This window comes from Magnolia sinica, chromosome 12 (genome assembly GCF_029962835.1).
Source record: "Magnolia sinica isolate HGM2019 chromosome 12, MsV1, whole genome shotgun sequence".
NCBI lineage: Eukaryota > Viridiplantae > Streptophyta > Magnoliopsida > Magnoliales > Magnoliaceae > Magnolia > Magnolia sinica.
Window position 1 is genome coordinate 80,908,624 of NC_080584.1, and position 19,539 is coordinate 80,928,162.

Sequence of the window (19,539 nt, forward strand, 5' to 3'; positions counted from 1 at the left end):
CAAATCCGAGGCATGGTTCGCTAAACCGAGACAATGGTTGAGTCGGTTCGAACGACTTATCAGCGTTCCGGGCATGTGTCGGGCGGACCGCCTTGCAAGACCGACCGTCGCTAGGTCAGATCTCATCCCGGATATCTTGGGATAAGATCTCCGACCCTGAAGCTCACGGGATCGGATGATGGCTCAAGATGGGCACGATCCTATCTCCGTGATACCAGGAGAAGATCCCGCGCTCAATATCAGGAGGACCCGAGAAGATCCCGCGCTCAATATCAGGAGGACCCCAGCAGCTATAAAAGGAGGACCCTTGTCACCTTGAGAGGTACGAAACAAATCCCTCCTAAAAACCTTCCAATACTTTGAGACCCCGAGTCCAGGCCTGACTTTGGCATCGGAGGGTCCCCTGCTCGAGCCGGGTCTCCTTTGTTTTCTTTCTTGCAAGCATACAAGGGTCTAGGAGGACGAACCGATAATCGCATCAACAGCTTTGATTTGATGACAGCACGTGCAAAAGCCATCTCGTATCTCTATACCGAGTCCAATGGTGATGACTAGAAGGACGGTCCCAGAAGAAGATTTGAATGAGAACGCGATTACAGGGCCACCGGGCCCAATCCCCGCAGCCCATAACCCACCTAACAACCGCCGACGAGGCGACCGGAACAAGCAACAATCAGACGGGTCGCGACGATGGGCGGTTGGACAAGGAGGTTCAAGAAATCCGCTCGATATGAATACGATGAAGCGAGATCCGGAACGAATGTATCAAGAAATGCGACCACTCCCGCATCTCAAGGGGAGACGGCGTACCAACGGCGGCGGTTGATCCTCAACCTTCCGCGCATCTTTCCGGCCAAGCCAACCTCAAGGCGGGTCAGAACCATCTCCAGCGCTGCCAACGCTTCCCTGCCCCCGACTGATCTTCGGCACGAAATAGAACGAAGAAGGCGCAATCGCCCTTCCATGGAAGGCACGGCAGAAAGCAGTGAACCTTGGAAAGCCGACATTCAAAATTTTAAAAAAGAAGTGCGGGAAGAGATGGCAAAAGAGATGGCGGACATAAAGAATGGCCAGAACGTACATTCGACCGGGTCCGAAGCGAAAGCATCCCCCTTTGTGGACTCGGTATTGAAAGCCCGATTGCCCGAGAGGTTTCGATTACCTCAAATCGCTCCTTTCACCGGCAAGACTGACCCGACCGAGCATATTGAGTGCTTCAGAACCTATATGGAACTCCATGATGCCTCGGATGCAGTAATGTGTCGGGCCTTTTCTCTTACATTGACTGATGTAGCTCGACTGTGGTTCAAACAGCTGAAGCCAAAGTCCATCAGTTCATTCGTTGAGCTGAGCGACGCCTTCCTCACCAACTTCATCGGCGGAAAGAAAAAATTAAAGCCCCCTGCACATCTGAATAACCTAGTCCAGAGGCAGGGAGAGCTATTGAAAGATTACATCAAGCGTTTTAATTTCGAATCCCTTCAAGTTCGGAAACATTCGGAAGAAACGGCCCTCAATGCACTCATGCAAGGAGTTAGGGATAAGCCATTCCTGGCATCTCTAGACAAAACTCCGCCCGATACTCGCAGAGTTTATGGCGCGGTCCGATAAATATGCCAACGCCGAGGAAGCACGAATCTGCGTGAAACTAAAACCTCGGCCAAAGAGTCGGCCAAAAGGGAAGCCGCTGGGGAAGGAAACGCAAAGAGGATCAAGCACGTGACGAGCGAAGGTCGAAAACGGCCGGATCGAAAATTTTCCATATACACTCCCTGAATAAGACTCGGGAAGAGGTACCGATGGAAATAAAAACGAAGGCTTTGTTAGCTGGCCGAAGCTCAGGAGTAATCCTAATCGGCGGGATAAGGATAAATTGCCATTATCACCGCGATCACGGGCATAACACAAGTGATTGCCGTCACTTAAAAGAAGAAATCGAACGACTCATAAAAGACGGCCGACTCAGAGAACATATGGTCAAAGCTGGGGCATCCGAGGCGCGCCCGACCGAGAGTCAGCCTATGGAAGAAATCCGGACGATTATCGGCGGTCCACAATGTGGGGGCGACTCAAACAACGCGCGAAGGAATCACGCACGAAAACTCAGTCAGCCTCGGTCCGAGCTCATGATTATAGATCGGCCATCAAAGGAAAAGAAAAGAGAAAGGTATTGCATATCGTTCACTGAAGAAGACGCCCGAGGTATCCATCACCCCCACGATGATGCGCTGATCGTCTCCTTGGCGATCGCTAACCGAAAAGTGTTTCGGATACTCGTCGATACGGGGTCATCTGCAGACGTGTTATTTACTCAAGCGTTCGACAAAATGGGGATCGAACGATCCGCGTTACGCCCGGTTCGGACCCCATTGATCGGTTTTTCCGGAGGACAAGTATTGCCCGAGGGGACTGTCTCATTACCACTCACTGCTGGCACTGCCCCACATCAGACGACGATGATGGTTGACTTCCTGGTCGTCGATCAACCCTCGGTATACAACGCGATACTCGGCCGACCTTCATTGAGTCTCCTCCAGGCCGTGGTATCCACATACCATCTTACAATGAAATTCCCGACCGAGTCAGTCGGAATTGTCAAAGGAGACCAACAGGATGCGAGGCGATGTTACATGATAGCCGTAAAAGGAGCCGCCGACAAAAGTCCGACCAACATATTAACAATCGAATCATTGGACCCTCGGGCGAGAATTATGAACGAGGACCCCGGTCGAAGATCTTGTCTCGGTCCCCTTGGTCGAGACAGATGGATCCAAGACAGTGCGAATTGGCTCGTCTCTGCAGTCCCCTTTGAAAGAAAAGCTGATAGCTTGCTCCGAGAGTACGCCGACGTATTCGCTTGGACTCATGAAGATATGCCCGGGATCGCCCCTCTGTGGTGACTCACCGACTTAACATCGATCCGTCATATCGACCGATCCGACGAAGCGGCGACCGCTCGGCCCGAACGATACGCCATCATCGAAGAAGAAGTCAACAAACTCCTCCAGGCTAATTTCATAGAAGAAATACACTATCCGAGTGGGTCGCGAATGTCGTGCTTGTAAAGAAATCCAACGGGAAGTGGCGAGTCTGTATTGACTATACCGACTTAAATAAAGCTTGCCCGAAGGATAGCTTTCCGCTTCCAAGGATAGACCAGCTAGTAGACAGTACCGCCGGACATGAGCTCCTTAGCTTCATGGATGCATATTCAGGGTATAATCAAATTGTAATGCATCAAACAGATAAATCAAAAACTACCTTTGTCACCGACAAAGGCCTGTATTGTTACCGAGTGATGCCATTTGGTCGGAAGATGCCGCGCGCAACTTATCAAAGGTTAGTTAACAAAATCTTTGCTCGACTTATAGGTAGAACCATGGAAGTATACATCGACGACATGCTCGTCAAAAGCATACACGCGGCAGATCATGTGAATGATTTGGAAGAAATGTTTCTAATCCTACGGAAGTTCCGGATGAAGCTAAATCCAAGTAAATGTGCTTTTGGAGTAGGCTCCGGAAAATTCCTCGGTTTCTTAGTCAGTCAGCGAGGAATAGAGGCAAACCCTGAGAAGATAAAGGCTCTGATTGATATGGAATCCCCCAAAACCATTAAGGACGTCCAAAGATTGGCCGGACGAGTCGCAGCACTCAATCGGTTCCTGTCCAGAGCAACGGATAAGTGTCTCCCTTTCTTCAAACAATTGAAAGGAAGACAAGCGATGGGTTGGACGGAAGAATGTGAAGCAGCATTCCAGCAATTAAAATTATATCTCGGTTCTGCACCTCTCTTATCAAAACCTGAACCGGGGGAGTCGTTGCTCCTCTATCTAGCTGTATCCGAGGCAGCGGTTAGCTCGGCTTTGATACGAGAATCCGAAGGAAAGCAACTACCGGTTTCTTACGTTACTGCCAGCAGAAACGAGATACCCGAGCTTGGAAAAAGTGGCCTTGGCTTTAATAACTTCCTCTCGGTGACTTAGGCCGTACTTCCATGCCCACACCATCATTGTAATGACCAACCTTCCGCTTCGCCAGGTACTGCAGAAACCAGAAGCTTCCGGCCGACTCACCAAATGGGCTATCGAGCTGAGTGAGTTTGATATTCAATATCGACCAAAGGCAGCAATCAAAGGGCAAGCCGTAGCTGATTTTATCGCCGAGGGAACGTCTTCAGCCGAACGTTCAATAAATGATACACCGAAGGACGGTGCAGTTCCGACCTCGACCGCTCCCCCTTGCCCTATTCCGTGGAATCTGTATGTCGACGGTTCTTCCAACTCGAAGGCCGGTGGGGCTGGGGGTGTGCTGGAAACCAGCGATCACACCTTTATTCTGTTTGCCTTACGACTTGGATTTCAAGCGTCGAACAATACGGCGGAATATGAAGCGTTGCTACTCGGCCTCCGACTCGCCGCTAGCATGGAGGTCACGCACCTAAGCGTTTTCAGCGACTCTCAGTTGGTTGTTAACCAAGTTACCGGTGTATACCAGACACGGAAAGACCGGCTAAGAGCTTACATGGAGAAAGCGAAAGAACTTATCAACAAATTTCAATTCTGTCGTGTAACTCGGATACCTCGTACGGAAAACAGCAAAGCCGATTTGCTAGCAAAGCTCGCCTCGGCCGAAGAAGACGATATACCCAGGTCCGTCCCTGTCGAATACGTCGATAAACCAAGTATAGACGAGCCAATTAGCGAGGCCGTCAATACAATCGACTCGGAACCATCCTGGATTGATCCAATCCGCCAATTCCTTGACGAAGGAAAGTTGCCAGAGGATCGCACCGAGGCCCGACGAATTAAGATCCGAGCTTCCCGTTACACCATACTCAACGGGACCCTTTATAAGAAAGGATACTACGCCTCTGTTGCGGTGCCTCAAACCCAGCGAGGCAAACTATGTGTTACGGGAAATTCATGAAGGAATCTGCGGAAACCACTCTGGAGGGCGATCCCTCGCCTATAAGGTCTTACGACAGGGATACTACTGGCCCACTATCCAACACGACGCTCGTGAGCTCGTTCAAAAATGCGACAGATGCCAACGGTTTGCGGCAATTCCGAGGCAAGCACCCGATGCACTAACGCCGATGACTGGTCCCTGGCCTTTCGCACAATGGGGCATCGACCTCATAGGACCGCTCCCTATGGGAAAAGGGCAGACCAAGTTTGCTGTGGTAGCAGTGGACTATTTTACGAAGTGGGCCGAGGCAGAACCATTAGCCAAAATAACCGAGCAGAAGATCACCGAGTTTGTATGGAAAAACATTATCTGCCGATTCGGAGTACCCCGTACCATTGTCACAGACAATGGAAGGCAATTTGATAATAGGAGCTTTCGTGAGATGTGCAAGAACCTCGGGATCAGGAATATTTATTCATCACCGCATCACCCTCAAACCAACGGACAAGTCGAGGCAGTTAACAAGATTATCAAGCAACATCTTCGGACCAAGCTTGGCCGGGCCAAAGGAGCATGGGCCGAAGAGCTCCCGAAAATTCTTTGGGCTTACCGAACTACAACCCGAACGGCCACAGGAGAAACTCCGTTTTCACTCGCTTACGGCTCGGAAGCGGTCACTCCCGTCGAAATCGGATTACCTTCGGCTCGAATCACCTTATTCAATGCAGAAGAGAATGAAGAACTCCTTGCACTCGGACTCGACCTTCTGGACGAACAAAGGGAAAGGGCGAGGCTGCGCACGGAGGCTCGACAACGACAAGTGACTCGGTTCTACAATACCCGAGTTAAGATTAGAAGATTCCGAAGGGGAGATATGGTTCTTCGGAAAGTGTTTTCCAACACTAAGGAGTTTGGGTCGGGTACACTGGGACCCAATTGGGAAGGACCCTATATCGTCTCGGGCACCATTAGACCAGGAACATATCGGCTAGAAGACCTAAACGGACAGTCATTGCCTCATCCATGGAACGCTGAACACCTCAAGGTCTACTATCCTTAGCTTGCTATTTGATGTTTAAAGAGTAAAGCCGAGTCAAATGAATAAAGACATGCTTTTCTTTTTCATTCGTCCGAATATGTGTAAGTACAAAAGCAACCGAATACATCGGAGCAAAAAAATATATACATATAAAAAAAAAGATCAAAGTCTTCATGCGTCGGCCCCGTCCCCGGCACCGGCAGTTGTGCCTTCAGCGGCGGCGTCCGGATTCTCGGACTCTGAGGCTGCCCCGCCTTCGATTTCTGAAAGGTCAAGGTCAGGAAAAGACTTCTTTATATCCTTGACGCATTCCAGATATCCGCTCTGGAACAGGCGATCCCTCTCGTCCTCAAACTCGGCCGACTCAAGGAATGCTTGGACGGCTTGGTCTCTGGCCGTCTCGGTCTCCCGAGTCTTCTCCTCGGCCTGTTGAATGCGCTCCGCCGCCTCAAGCTTAGCCCGAGCTAAGTCATCCGCGCACGAAGCATGGACTGTCAGAACTCGCTGATTCTCCTCTTCGGCTTTGGAGAGTCGAACCAGTGCCTGAGCGACCTCTGCCTTCGCTTCGTCCAGGGCCCTTCTGGAAGAAGCCGCCTCTGCCCTCGCGTCTTCGGCAGCTTTCCGAGCGAGGGACGCCTCGCCTGTCAGGACGCCGACCCGGATCTCGGCCTCAGACAGAAGAGCCTGCAGCCGATGAGTTGAGGATAGCTCCTTGCTGGCCTTGATTAAGCAAGGAGCGAGTTCAAAAAGCATCCGGGCAGCGTGGCTGACGGTCTGCGACGACGGGGCGTTGTAGAGTTTCACGAACTCTCTTTCACACCCATGGGCCAGGGCCCAAGGAACCATCCCCGACACCACTTGCTGCAGGATTGACGGCCCCTCCTGGTTCGTCTCTTCCCCTCGGGAGGACGCAGTCCTCGTCTCTTCCTCCCCCCTTGAGGTCGCGGCCCCGGTCTCTTCTTCCCGACTCGGCACCGTCGTCTCAACGCGTGCCGAGTCAGGTGCCGCCTGAGGATCCGAAGCAGCATTCGCCGTCTCTTCCGCCCTTTCGTCCGGGTCGGGAATCACGACGACGGAAGGGGCGGAACTCGCTGGCTCTTTCTCCTTCCGCGGAACCCTTTGCTTCTTCGGTGGCCGAGGCTCTGAAAGAAGAACTGACCGCGGAGGTGCCTTCAACTTCGTGACTGGTCTAAGGGCAGGACGAGCTCCAGTCATCTCCGGTTCGGGGACAATCCTTAGGTTGGGACGAGCTTCGGGCAGATCTGCAGAAACAAAAAAAGGAGGGGGAGAGTAAGGCGAAGTAAGTCGGGGGAAATTTGGAAAATTCAGAAGATTCGTTCTTAATTACCTGTAACTTCCGAGTCCAGACCTGCAAGGTGAAGGCGCTCCGGCTGTAGAAGCACCTTCCAAGACCTGTCCCCCGGATCCAACGACTTCAACTCTTTGATCCGAGCCGAGGCAGTGCTGCCGAGCTTCGGCTTCTTCTTCGGAATATCTGCCAAACATAATTCCTTCCGCTACAGTGTAATAAAAAAAAAAAAAAAAAAAAAAAAAAAAAAAAAAAAACAAACCAAGTCACCTGCTCTTTGGAAAGCCCGAGGGACACGAGCCTCGTGGGACCCGGACTCATCCGTCTCCCAGCGACCACATGCCCAAAACCAACGCTCTCTCCAGTGTTTGTTGGAAGTGGGAGGGTCGGTTATCAGGGAACCGCCTCCGCCTCGCCAAGCAGCGAAGACGTAGAAGCCGGGGTAGTTCGGATTTACCCGCACTTGATACAGGTGGAGAAATTCGTCGACTGTAAGTGGTGGCTGTTCCATCTCAGCCCACAACACTGCACATCCGAGTAAGTTCCTCCACCCATTCGGGACTATCTGCCCCGGGGCAATCTTTATGCGAGACAAAACTCCCCGGACTATGGTCTGAAGGGGCAGACGCAAGCCGCATTGCATCGACACTTGGTAAATCGCGACTGCCCCGGCAGGAGGGTGATCCGGTAAATCATTCGGACGGGGAAGATAGGTGATGACCGACTCGGGAATATGGTACCCGACTCGGATTCTGTCCAAGTCCGTCTCAGTCAAGACTGAGGGAACCGGACCGCTTAAATCTTCCCCCGATCCTTCTTCTTCAGATTCGGCCTGCGCCGACTCACCAACAGGAGCAAGATCAGGGGTTCCTTCGGCGATTAAAATTTCATCTTCTTCCTCCTCATCCTCCTCCATATCCCTTGGCAAGTTAGGCCTTCCCGGGCGGGTTATGACGACCCGCCCCGAGAAGGAACGACGGAAGCTGGGCGCTCGCCTGATCGTCGGTGACTCTCTCCGGTAGACAAGCGGCGTTGGCGTCCACCGCTATCTCCGTCGTTAGTAAGGGAAGGCGATTCCGCATAGCGTTCAAAAGCGTTGCGCCGCCTTCGTCTCCGAAGCTCCCCGAGGACTTTGAGAACTCCTATCCGCCATTATTATTATCCAAATAAAGAGGAAGGAGAAACTCACCGAGGAGAGAAAGGAAAACGGAGATGGCGGAAAGAGGCACCAGACGGTAAAGAAAAAGAAAAGGAAGGAGACGAAAGGCTATGTAAACCCTAAAGAAAATGCGGAGCGGGACTGGCAAGAGCAGTAAAAGTTTAAAGTGCGGGGCCCCGGACGTTATCTCAGGTCGCCATACGGCGGAGACAATTAATGAGGACATGATTCGACGCCTGCATCGAGGCCCTCGCTCGACACGTGGCGCACGTCAACTGGCAACAATAATACCTTCGCTACGTGTCCAATCCTCATTGGCGGGATGTGTGATTTGATGGCTGACGGCGCATGCGAGTCAGAAGCTGAACCGGCCCCCATCAAAGGCCTCATGGAATGCATTTAATGATCACGACTCATCTCTGACTGAGTTACGAATCGACTCCAAACTCGCTACTCCTCGGTGTCATATGAAGACAAAAATTTTAATGGATCTTGTTGGGGGCAAAAATACAAGTCCGAAGACTCGGACTTAATGCCTCGGGACTCGGACTTGATACCTCGGGTCGCCGAAGGATGCGTCAAATCCGAGGCATGGTTCGCTAAATCGAGACAATGGTTGAGTCGGTTCGAACGACTTATCAGCGTTCCGGGCATGTGTCGGGCGGACCGCCTTGCAAGACCGACCGTCGCTAGGTCAGATCTCATCCCGGATATCTTGGGATAAGATCTCCGACCCCGAAGCTCACGGGATCGGATGATGGCTCAAGATGGGCACGATCCTATCTCCGTGATACCAGGAGAAGATCCCGCGCTCAATATCAGGAGGACCCGAGAAGATCCCGCGCTCAATATCAGGAGGACCCCAGCAGCTATAAAAGGAGGACCCTTGTCACCTTGAGAGGTACGAAACAAATCCCTCCTAAAAACCTTCCAAGACTTTGAGACCCCGAGTCCAGGCCTGACTTTGGCATCGGAGGGTCCCCTGCTCGAGCCAGGGTCTCCTTTGTTTTCTTTCTGTGCAGGCATACAAGGGTCTAGGAGGACGAACCAGATAATCGCATCAACAGTTATCATCAACATTAGCGGTTGATGTATGCAATTTGTTTATTGTTGAGAAGATATAAGGTTATAAATCTTTGTTGTGTTTGCGAAGATGGCATTGAAAGTTTGCATCTCATTGTCCAACGTGTCATTTATAATTTATTTATCCATTTACAATTTATATGATTCCATCCACCAACTGATATTTTTATTTAATTAAAACATTTTCTAGTCCAACTATTAATCCATTAGTTGATTTATAAGTGAATCCATGCAGCAATCTAACAATGAATTTGTCAATAGACATTTGATCTACATACGCCCACTTTTATTATTTGCCAGTAGATTCTTCAAGGTAAACTTATTGTTCTGCATATTTTATTTTTTATTCTTTGCCTCAATTAACATTACCACTATAGGTTTATAACCTACAATTAGGTCTAGTTATCTGATCATATAAACAGATCAGCCATGAGCCCCTTCAATGATGATAGGTTGTTTATTGCCATGAATATATTTATGCTTTATAGCCTTAGTCAATTAATTAATCGGCATTATCGTCTCCTGCAATGATCATAGATTGTTTATTGCCATGAATATATTTGTGCCTCATAGCCTTAGTTAATTAATTAATCGGCATTATCATCTCCTACAATAATCATAGGTTCTCCTGATAAATAGTTGAGAAGCCAAAAAATTATTGTCACCTAATCCGCTGCTAGAAGCCATTAGACTAAGAGAGACCTTATCATGATACCAAATAATGTAACATATGCATGCTGGACAGGGGTGATGAATAGATTATTGTCTTCTTCATTAATGTTAAACATAGAGTTTATGATGAAAACATAGAGTTTATGATGAACCTTACATGTATGAGGCAAATAAAATTTAGATAACAAAATATTATCGGGAATAATTAATAATATTATTTATAAAGGTTTTTTCATATGGCTTATATAAAGCCTTAAAAACTAAATTTGTTAGTAAAGTTTTTTAAAATAGAAAATGACTTTTAAACTAACTCAAATGTTTTTACATAATTTAAACAGAGACTTCAAAATCTACGATATCTAAAAATAGAAAAAAAAAATTATTACAATTTATTAAAACTACTAAGGTTTAACTGATATTTGTGTTTTCTCACTTTAACCAGGCCACATGTGACCTTATAAACAAGTCTGGTGGAAAATAACGGTGGGCCCCATGAAGTTTTTAACGGTAGGCAGTCTATCATCACCATTTTCCTTAGACGTAGTCCACTACTAGTCCAAGTGGGGCCCATACCAGTTCTGGATCAAGCAGGATTTTGTGTGGGCCCTTTATCCAAGTCTACGAGACCTAAATAATAGGATATAACATCATGTGGACCTCATGGTTAGCTGAAAAAAGAAAGGGAAAAAAGAGAGAGGGAGGGAGGGAGAGAGAGAGAGAGGGACGATGGGGGTCAGGCCCTGCCATTAATGGGGCCCACATTTTACACAATACATATAGTGGGGGTATGGTGGTTCCAATGCCAAAAAAAAAGAGATGATAGGTTGAAAATATAGCACATACACTATAGTTGGGTCCCACATTAATGGACCTACCATCTTCAACCACAACACATAACAAGGGGGTATTTTTGGTGCTATCAGCATGGTCCAGCTTATTGGACGATGGGACCCATTAGGATGACTTAAAAAGATGGGGATGGTGGCTTCATAATCCTCACAATGAAAGGTGGGGTCCACCTCCTTTCCTCCTATAATAATAAAAGGTAACAAGAGGGAACACATTATGTTACATGGGTAATAATTCAAAACATGCACTCCCCATTTCAAGGGCTATGATCTTCCAGATGGTTGAAAGAATGGGCATTTTGGATAAGAAAAATAAATTGGGTAAGAGTTTTGTTGACTTTAAGTGTCCTTATGTGTGGGAATGAGAAAGTGTAGTTTAGGGAACGTAATGACATTGTAGATAAATAGAATGGGGGCACTTTGTTCTTTTGGAAAAGCTAAGTAATTATGGTATTTTGAAAAAAGAAAAAGGCTATGGAGTAGTGCTAGTCTTTTGTCATATGTAGGGATAGTGTAGTGTAATTTCACATGGGGTAGGGAATGCTTGTAGAGATGCTTTGCAAGTATGGTCTATGCCACGCATGTGCAGCATCCCATGTGCATTAGGATGTGCAGCACGTATTGATTCGTGTTTGGGTCCATAACTTCCAATCTACGTATCGCAACAAGGCGTGTTACGCGATGTTATGGTCACAGTGCTAACAAGTATAAGGAATGTTCTAATAGAACACATGTCTTACATACAACATCTTAATGTCACTGCTAGCTAACAGAATATTGTCAACATATAAACCAATATGATGAATTTGCTCCTACTTATTCTAATGTCAATATACTCATCCATGATATTTTTTACAATGCCATATGAGAAAATCACTTTATAAAACTTTGATTCTCATTGTCGTGATGCCAATTCAACCCATGAATGAATTTCTTAAACTTGCAAACCATATATTCTGAGTAATTGGCTACAAAACTTTCCGGTTACGATTTGTATACATTTTCATTTAAATCTCTATTAAGAAATACGTTATATATATCTAGTGCAACTTTAAATTCGTATGAGTCATAAGAGTCATTATGATCCTAAATGAGTCTTTATAAAATATAATTGAAAAAGTCTCCTTAAAATTAATGCATTCACATTAATTAAAGTCATTAGCAATAAGTCTAGCTTTATATTTTTCGATATTACCTTTAGAGTCATGTTTGGTCTTACGTACTCATTTAGAACCAATCAACTTTATTCCTTCTCGGATAATTCAACAAGATCCCAAACTAATTTTAACTCATTCTTCATAGCATCAATTTATCAAGAGGAATTAGTACTTTGTTTATCTTGTACAAAAGTTTCAGGATCTTTTTCCACTTTAATGTCTAACTCGCACTATTGTAAGTATGCGATGTAATTGTCCGGAATTGTATGTATTTTCTCTTTATGATTTTCGCAATAGCTCACCCTCTTTAGTTGGGTTTTAACTTCATTCTTCAGTGAATTATATAGGATGTTTAATATGGTGATCGATAATGATTATAGGCATAACTGTAGGATTTATACCTACATTGTCTACAACGACAGCAACATGAGTCACAATTCACTCTTTCTCAAATACAAAGTTCATAATATTTGTCATCCTCGTATTTTCGGTATCTTCAATGAACTTGTCATTTATAGTCTCAATAATCATCATGGAGTGGGAAGAGAATAGAATCGATAACCTTTTGACCTTTCCAGATATCTTGTAAAGAAACAACTTATAATTTTATAGTAGAGTTTTCTTTCATGCAGGTTATAAAGTTCAGCTCATAAATATGAACCGTGTTTTAATCATACCACCTCATAAATATTCTGAAAATATCAAATTTCTAATCATGTCATGCACCATATTCATTAAGGTGCGATTGTCGCTTTCAACTATACCGTTTTTCTTTAACGTTCCTTGCATAATATATTAGGTAATAATGCCACAATCTATCGGTACCTAGAAAAGAGTCTTAGATTTTGACTTGTTACCACCACGGTCAGATCTGCTGACTTTAATCTTTTATTAAATTGATTTTCAACTTTAGCTTTATAGATTTTAAAGGCATCAAGGGCATTTGATCATTCATTTATAAGATAAAGGTATCTAAAACAAGAATAGTCATTTATAAAAGTGATAAAATATTTTTATACACTGTAACATGTTGTAGAGACTAGGGAATGGACTGCAAATGTGTGTGTGTGTGTATCACCTCGAAGAGTTATACCCTCTTAATTGCATATCTTTTCCTAATTCTGGTCTATCTATCATTTAAACAATTAGTACACACTTTAAAGGCGAAGAAGTCAAGAGAATGAAGAATTTTTTTCGCACAGTTATTTTTAATATCTCATAAGAAATATGACTTAATTGTTTATGCCACAATATGAAAGAATTTTTATAATATAATATAATTTTAAATCCTACCTTTTTTCATGTAGAGCATTAACATTATATACATGTGAGGTATTTAAGTCCAATTGATATAGGTGATTAACTATAATACTAATGTTAATCACATTTGAATTGTAATAGATACTAAACTTTTTATTCTTGAATTAAAATATATAATCAGATTTATCTAATTGAGAAATGAAATTAAATTGTGCCTTATGGAAGGTACACAAATGTATCTACTAGATCTAATACATGACCCGACTTCAACATAATCTTGAAGACTCCGACTGGCTCTACAACTGCTTCAACACTATTGCATATGCATTCTAATCGCTTTGGATTAGTTGGTGACTAGCTTTGCAACATTTTTTGTATGAAACTTCAAATATGAATAGTTGTACTTAATTTATCCACTAGGAATCTACTAACATGTTTATCATATTAGATCTAAAACAGACCAGGACATGGTCCTTATCTTTCTTTATGAGCCACTGTTTAAACTTAATATAGTTTATCTACTAATGGCCCGACTCTTTGCAAAAGAAAGCAAATATCCTTCCTTTTTCACTTTTTTTATTTAACTTCTTCATGTTGATTTTCAACTGTAGAACCAAAAGATTACATCTTATAACCTTGTTTTCTATCCTTTTTTCATTATACCTTTGTATCGAGGTTGTTAAATGGGTACTATGTACCTTACCCTACTTACTATGTATTTCTTCTTTTCTTTTAGGGCAATCTCAATTTTCATGATCTCCAGGACTATCTTCATGGATCCTTTGATTTTTGGATAATTGGACCTAGTTAAAAGGAGAACTAAATTGTATTGAGTTGAAATGTTTACTTGATTGCATAATACACTCACATTAGCATAGATGTTTAATATAAATAGTTCTTGAATATCAGACAAAATTCATTAAAAAAATTCAATTTATTGGAGTCTTCAATTGAACTACTCAAGACAAAAATAGGCCCAACAAATCAATCCTAATGAGAATCGATCACATCATATTACTTCTCCTGTATAAGGAAGTCATAACATGCAAGTGACTCTCCTGAACATGAATCTAACCGATACTAATCATATAAATTAAAGACACTTAACACCTATGAGTGAGATGGGTCTCTTAGCCTTACATCACTAGTATTGTTTACTCCACACTATTTACATCCATACAAAATGGTAATTATTAATATTTTTTCACTATTCTCATTGAACACAGACACAACTATATACAACCCTACTCCTGTACCTTAATATCACATCTAAATTCATAAAAATCTTCACTGTTTAAGGTTACCATGTTGGCTAATATAACTAGTTCCAATCTCATTAACTTAAACTAAGGATTACTAACGTACATCTAAACCATTGGCCTATTAGGCACACCTAAAAGAATTCTTATATTTTCTCCTCTCCTTTTTCCTATTTCCTCTCATCTCCATCCACGTGCATTATATCAAATTACTCCAATATCTCTATATATCCACACTAGTTGATGCTCAAGAAGATTGATGTTTGACACACAGGAATTTAGAATTTCTATTGCTATCAACACCAATTCAAATTAAACCTCCAAAGTTGTGGGACCGACTGTACATAGCATGTAACTCATAAATCAGATTGATTTAACAGTCGGTAATTAAGGAGTTCATGAACACTTGTATACTGAATTAAGACCACTAGCTAGCTTTCATTGCCCTGTCTACTAAATGACCAGTAAACGGCCACATCATGAGTTACTGCATTTAATGCAATGGTGCTGACAACGTTATCACTGATGTGGACCATTCACAATGCAGGAAAACATGATTTTTCTACTTGTCACAATAAGAGGATCCAGATTCATATGTATTAGTACTTTTTTCTTTTCTTTTCTTTTTTACTTTTTCCTTTTTTAACTGAAAGGTGAGAATAGGCCACCTACCTTAAAGTATTAGTGCCCTAGTAGAACTATGACACTGCCGAAGTAGTGAAGTTTTTCTTATTGTAGTACACATCTTGAAAGTAGTTTGGTGTGACAACGTTTAACATTATATGAGATCTAACATGTCCATTAGTTGGGACTCCATCAGTGCTTCCCTCTCATCAGGCGGAATACATATGGACCATTGATGAACCAACATGTCCTGGCCCACACCTAACAGACAATTTAAATCTCTTACACATGCTAATTCAACTATGGGGATACGTTACACACAAACATCAGACCAATTGACAAAGATAACCATTCTAATGTCCTTTAATATGAACGGTCAAGATTGTTTATATGAAAATAGTTCCAATCAATTATTTGATCCATCTATTTGTTAGGCCCATCATTAATTGCTTATGAATCTAAAGAATCACTTTTGTTAGGCAATGATGGACATTACATTAGTGACTTAACCATCAATTGGGACAGTTCATTCAATGGTACCATTGGGTGAAAGATATAGTGCAAGAATTAGGCTAACTGGATGATCCTGGCCTTTTAAATGATGCCAATTTATTACAACCGCCCATCTATAGTTTAGAAACCACAAATCACATAGTTTGAATCATCAAATCCAAGTGCTACTCGGGAATCATGAGCAATAAAAAGTTGGATCTATGAAGTAGATGTTTTAAGATGATTGTTGGATCTATTTTGTTTCTCCACTCAATCTTACCACTCCATTTTTATGCTATTTGATAGGGTGTTAGGATCATCTGATTGGCATGATTTTTGCAAATGACTTGCTTCTAGAACTAGACACTAGAAGCATGAAGTTTACATAGATGAACTGATGTATGTGCATAACAGGAGTTACATTGAGATGGAAAGGAGATTCAAAGTATGGACATATAGAGAAGGAGAGCCGCCCCTTGTCCATGATGGACCATTGAACAACATCTACGCTACGGAAGGGCAGTTCATCGATGAGATGGAGAGTGGCAAGAGCCGATTTGCGGCCCACCATCCTGATGAGGCGCATGCCTTCTTCCTACCTTTCAGTGTGGCCAAGGTCATAGGGTTCCTCTACAGGCCCCTTGTCTCCTATTCAAGGGAACCCCTCCAACGTTTGGTCACTGACTACATTGGTGTTGTGTCCACTAAATACCCCTACTGGAATAGAAGCAAAGGGGCTGACCACTTTATGGTCTCTTGCCATGATTGGGTAAGCAAATATTTAAATTCCTTCCCATGTTAGCATTTTTAAAATTTTTTTTTTTAAAAAAAAAAAGTCTTCCAATGTACCATGCCGAATGATGCAATGAAAACATGGGTATCGCTATAAAAGAATGTGGTACATTTGGATTAGGGATAAATCTCTATGCAAATGCACAACATTTAAATTCGTCATGGATGCATGAATCCTCAAATACTCTACAAGTATTGATATATAACATTCTCCCTATTGACCTAAAGATAAATAACACCATCCCTCGTGACTATTTTCAGAAGAAATAGAAAACACTCGCCTTAATGACATTAATGTTTTAGACAAAAGGTAAATATAGGTAGGTTAGCAGAATCTTTTCAAAAGATAATAGTATTGACCAAAACGCAATCCTAATCCTTACTTCTCTCTTATCCCAAACCCAAAACCTAACACTATCCTCTCCCATACAGGATTAAAATGGTCTTTTTCTATGATCAAATGTCAATTATAATGGGTCTGACATGGTCCTATCAAGTTTTGGTGATACATATGCCTAGAGATGTACACGAGTCGAACCGTGGCTCGACCAGCTGCCAACCTCAGCTTGAGATTGGCTCGATTTGGTCCTCGTGCTAGACTAGGCAGCTCGGTTCAGTTCGATCAGCAGCTCGGGCCAGTTGAAGCTGAGTTCGAGCTTGTGTGATATTTTCTTCAATACATAGATTGTATCTTCAATCTCCCATACTTCGAATGTAAATTAATAAGAACCCTTTGCAAGCATTTCATCAAACACTTGGCGAGCAACATCAATTTTAAGATACAAGGGCGATCCTATAATATGAAGTTTTTTGGTAGGGATTTGTTTCTTCAATCTTCCTTTGAATACACATTTCAAGAATACATGATATGAAGGCAGTCCAAGAAACAATTTTTCATTGAGGCATTTCATCAAACACTCGACGAGCAGCATCAAGATCAAAATGACTGAGTCACCAAGCCAAGTCGAGTAAAGTCCAGGTTCGATCTGAGTTGAGTCAAGCTCGGGCATATCTCCAAAAACCGATTCAGTCTGAATTCAATTTCAATCCGAAACGAGTCGACCAAGCTAACTTGTCTCGTGTACAGTTCTACATATGCCAACTGAAGGGCCTTCTTTCAACAAATTTAGAGGAATAGAATTTCATATTCTTCTTCTCCTTCTTATTTATTTATTTTTATTTATTTTTATTATAAATACACACTCACACCCCACACACACCACATGGGTACTCTCATAATCTCCGTGTTGAAACTCACAGTCTACCACTGAACCATGAGTAGGACCCAGAGGAATTCTCTATCATACTAAGGTTAAATGCCACTAGATACTAGATGAATGAATTACAATAGATACTTGCTGCTATTAATAACACTCAAATGATACTTTGATTCTTGCTTCAGTGGATTTCTACCAATATATCAACTAAGAAGTCACTGATTTCTCCTTCAAAAGAGTTATACGTTCAACTTTCCTTTCTTAGGTGGGTCCCTTACTTCAATGTTCTTTAGATGGACCAATCACTCCTGCTTGGTTCCTTCCACAAGAAGTTCATGTACATCTTTAACTAGTTTATAGAGAGGTAAAACTATTCAATGCATTCAAGTAGGTCCCACCATAGATGGGCCACCTTGAAAACTCTTACTAGTAGCTGTTGAATACGAGCATTGTTTTATTTTAATGGGAGGAATAATCACACACTTTCATTGAAATGGTTTGGTGGGTTACTTCTAAATTAATAAACCATCAGTATTGTACTTAAACCATTTCCTATGTGTTTTACAGGCACCTGATGTTTCAACTGCAAACCCCGAGCTATACCGGAACTTCATTAGAGTTCTTTGCAATGCCAACACCTCTGAAGGATTCAAACCTGATAGAGATGTAACATTACCCGAAATCAACATCCGTTTTGGACGCCTTCCAAAACCAAGCTTTGGACAATCCCCTTCAAGACGGTCCATCCTCGCATTCTTCGCAGGCGGTTCTCATGGTTACATTAGAAAAGTCCTACTAGAGCATTGGAAAGACAAAGACAAGGATATCCAAGTTCATGAGTACCTCCCAAAAGGCGTCGACTACACTAAATTAATAAGCCAAAGCAAGTTCTGCTTATGCCCTAGTGGATATGAAGTTGCAAGCCCTCGAGTGGTCGAAGCAATCAGTGCGGGTTGCATTCCTGTGATAATTTCTGATCACTATGTTCTTCCATTTAGTGATGTATTAGACTGGAGTAAGTTCTCTATTCAGATACCGGTAGATCGGATACCGGACATCAAAGTGATATTGCAAGGGATTTCAAGTCGTAGATATCTAACGTTGCAGAGGCGGGTGATTCATGCACAACGGCACTTTGTGCTTAATCGGCCCGCCGAAAGGTTTGATGTGACCCACATGGTACTTCACTCTGTGTGGTTAAGGAGGCTTAATCTTCGCCTTCCATATTGATTACATTGTGGCCTATGTATTTTTTGGTTTGAAAATGAAGTATATATACATGGTTCAAGTTGTAATACCTTTAGGAGAAAGCGGCTAATGAATTGATAGCTTGCCTTAAGGAGGACATGGGCTATATATGGTTTTTGTCATTTTTTTTTTTTTCACTTGGATTTATGGTTGCTTGTTGCTTGCATGTGGGCAAGCATCAATGTTGGGTAGGCTTATACAAGCCCAATGGATTAGGCTATGTCTTGAATGGGCCATCACCTGGAGAATTACATTGCTATAGTGATCTTAATCATTCCTGTGAGGGATTGAAATCCTTAAGAAACGTGTTGTAAGAAGAGCATGCAACACCCAAGCTCTACTATTTATGTGACATCTATTCGTGACATCTATTCGATCCATCAATTGAAACACCTTAGGTTAGAATATGTAGACACCACACCCAAAGCAGGGTGACTTCCCATACAACATCTCAATTTGACCCATACCTA

The 19,539-nt window shown here is 43.3% G+C and overlaps 1 protein-coding gene across 1 annotated transcript in view; it reads left to right on the forward strand.

The window, feature by feature from the left end:
* Positions 1 to 19,111, forward strand: part of LOC131221873 (probable glycosyltransferase At5g20260) — a 28,948-nt gene extending 9,837 nt beyond the window's left edge. The window contains exons 3-4 of the mRNA XM_058217172.1: positions 16,227 to 16,581; positions 18,389 to 19,111. Of these exons, the coding sequence (XP_058073155.1) occupies positions 16,227 to 16,581; positions 18,389 to 19,051 (1,018 nt within the window). The 3' untranslated portion in view covers positions 19,052 to 19,111. The remainder of the gene's footprint in view (positions 1 to 16,226; positions 16,582 to 18,388) is intronic.
* Positions 19,112 to 19,539: the final 428 nt, after the last annotated feature.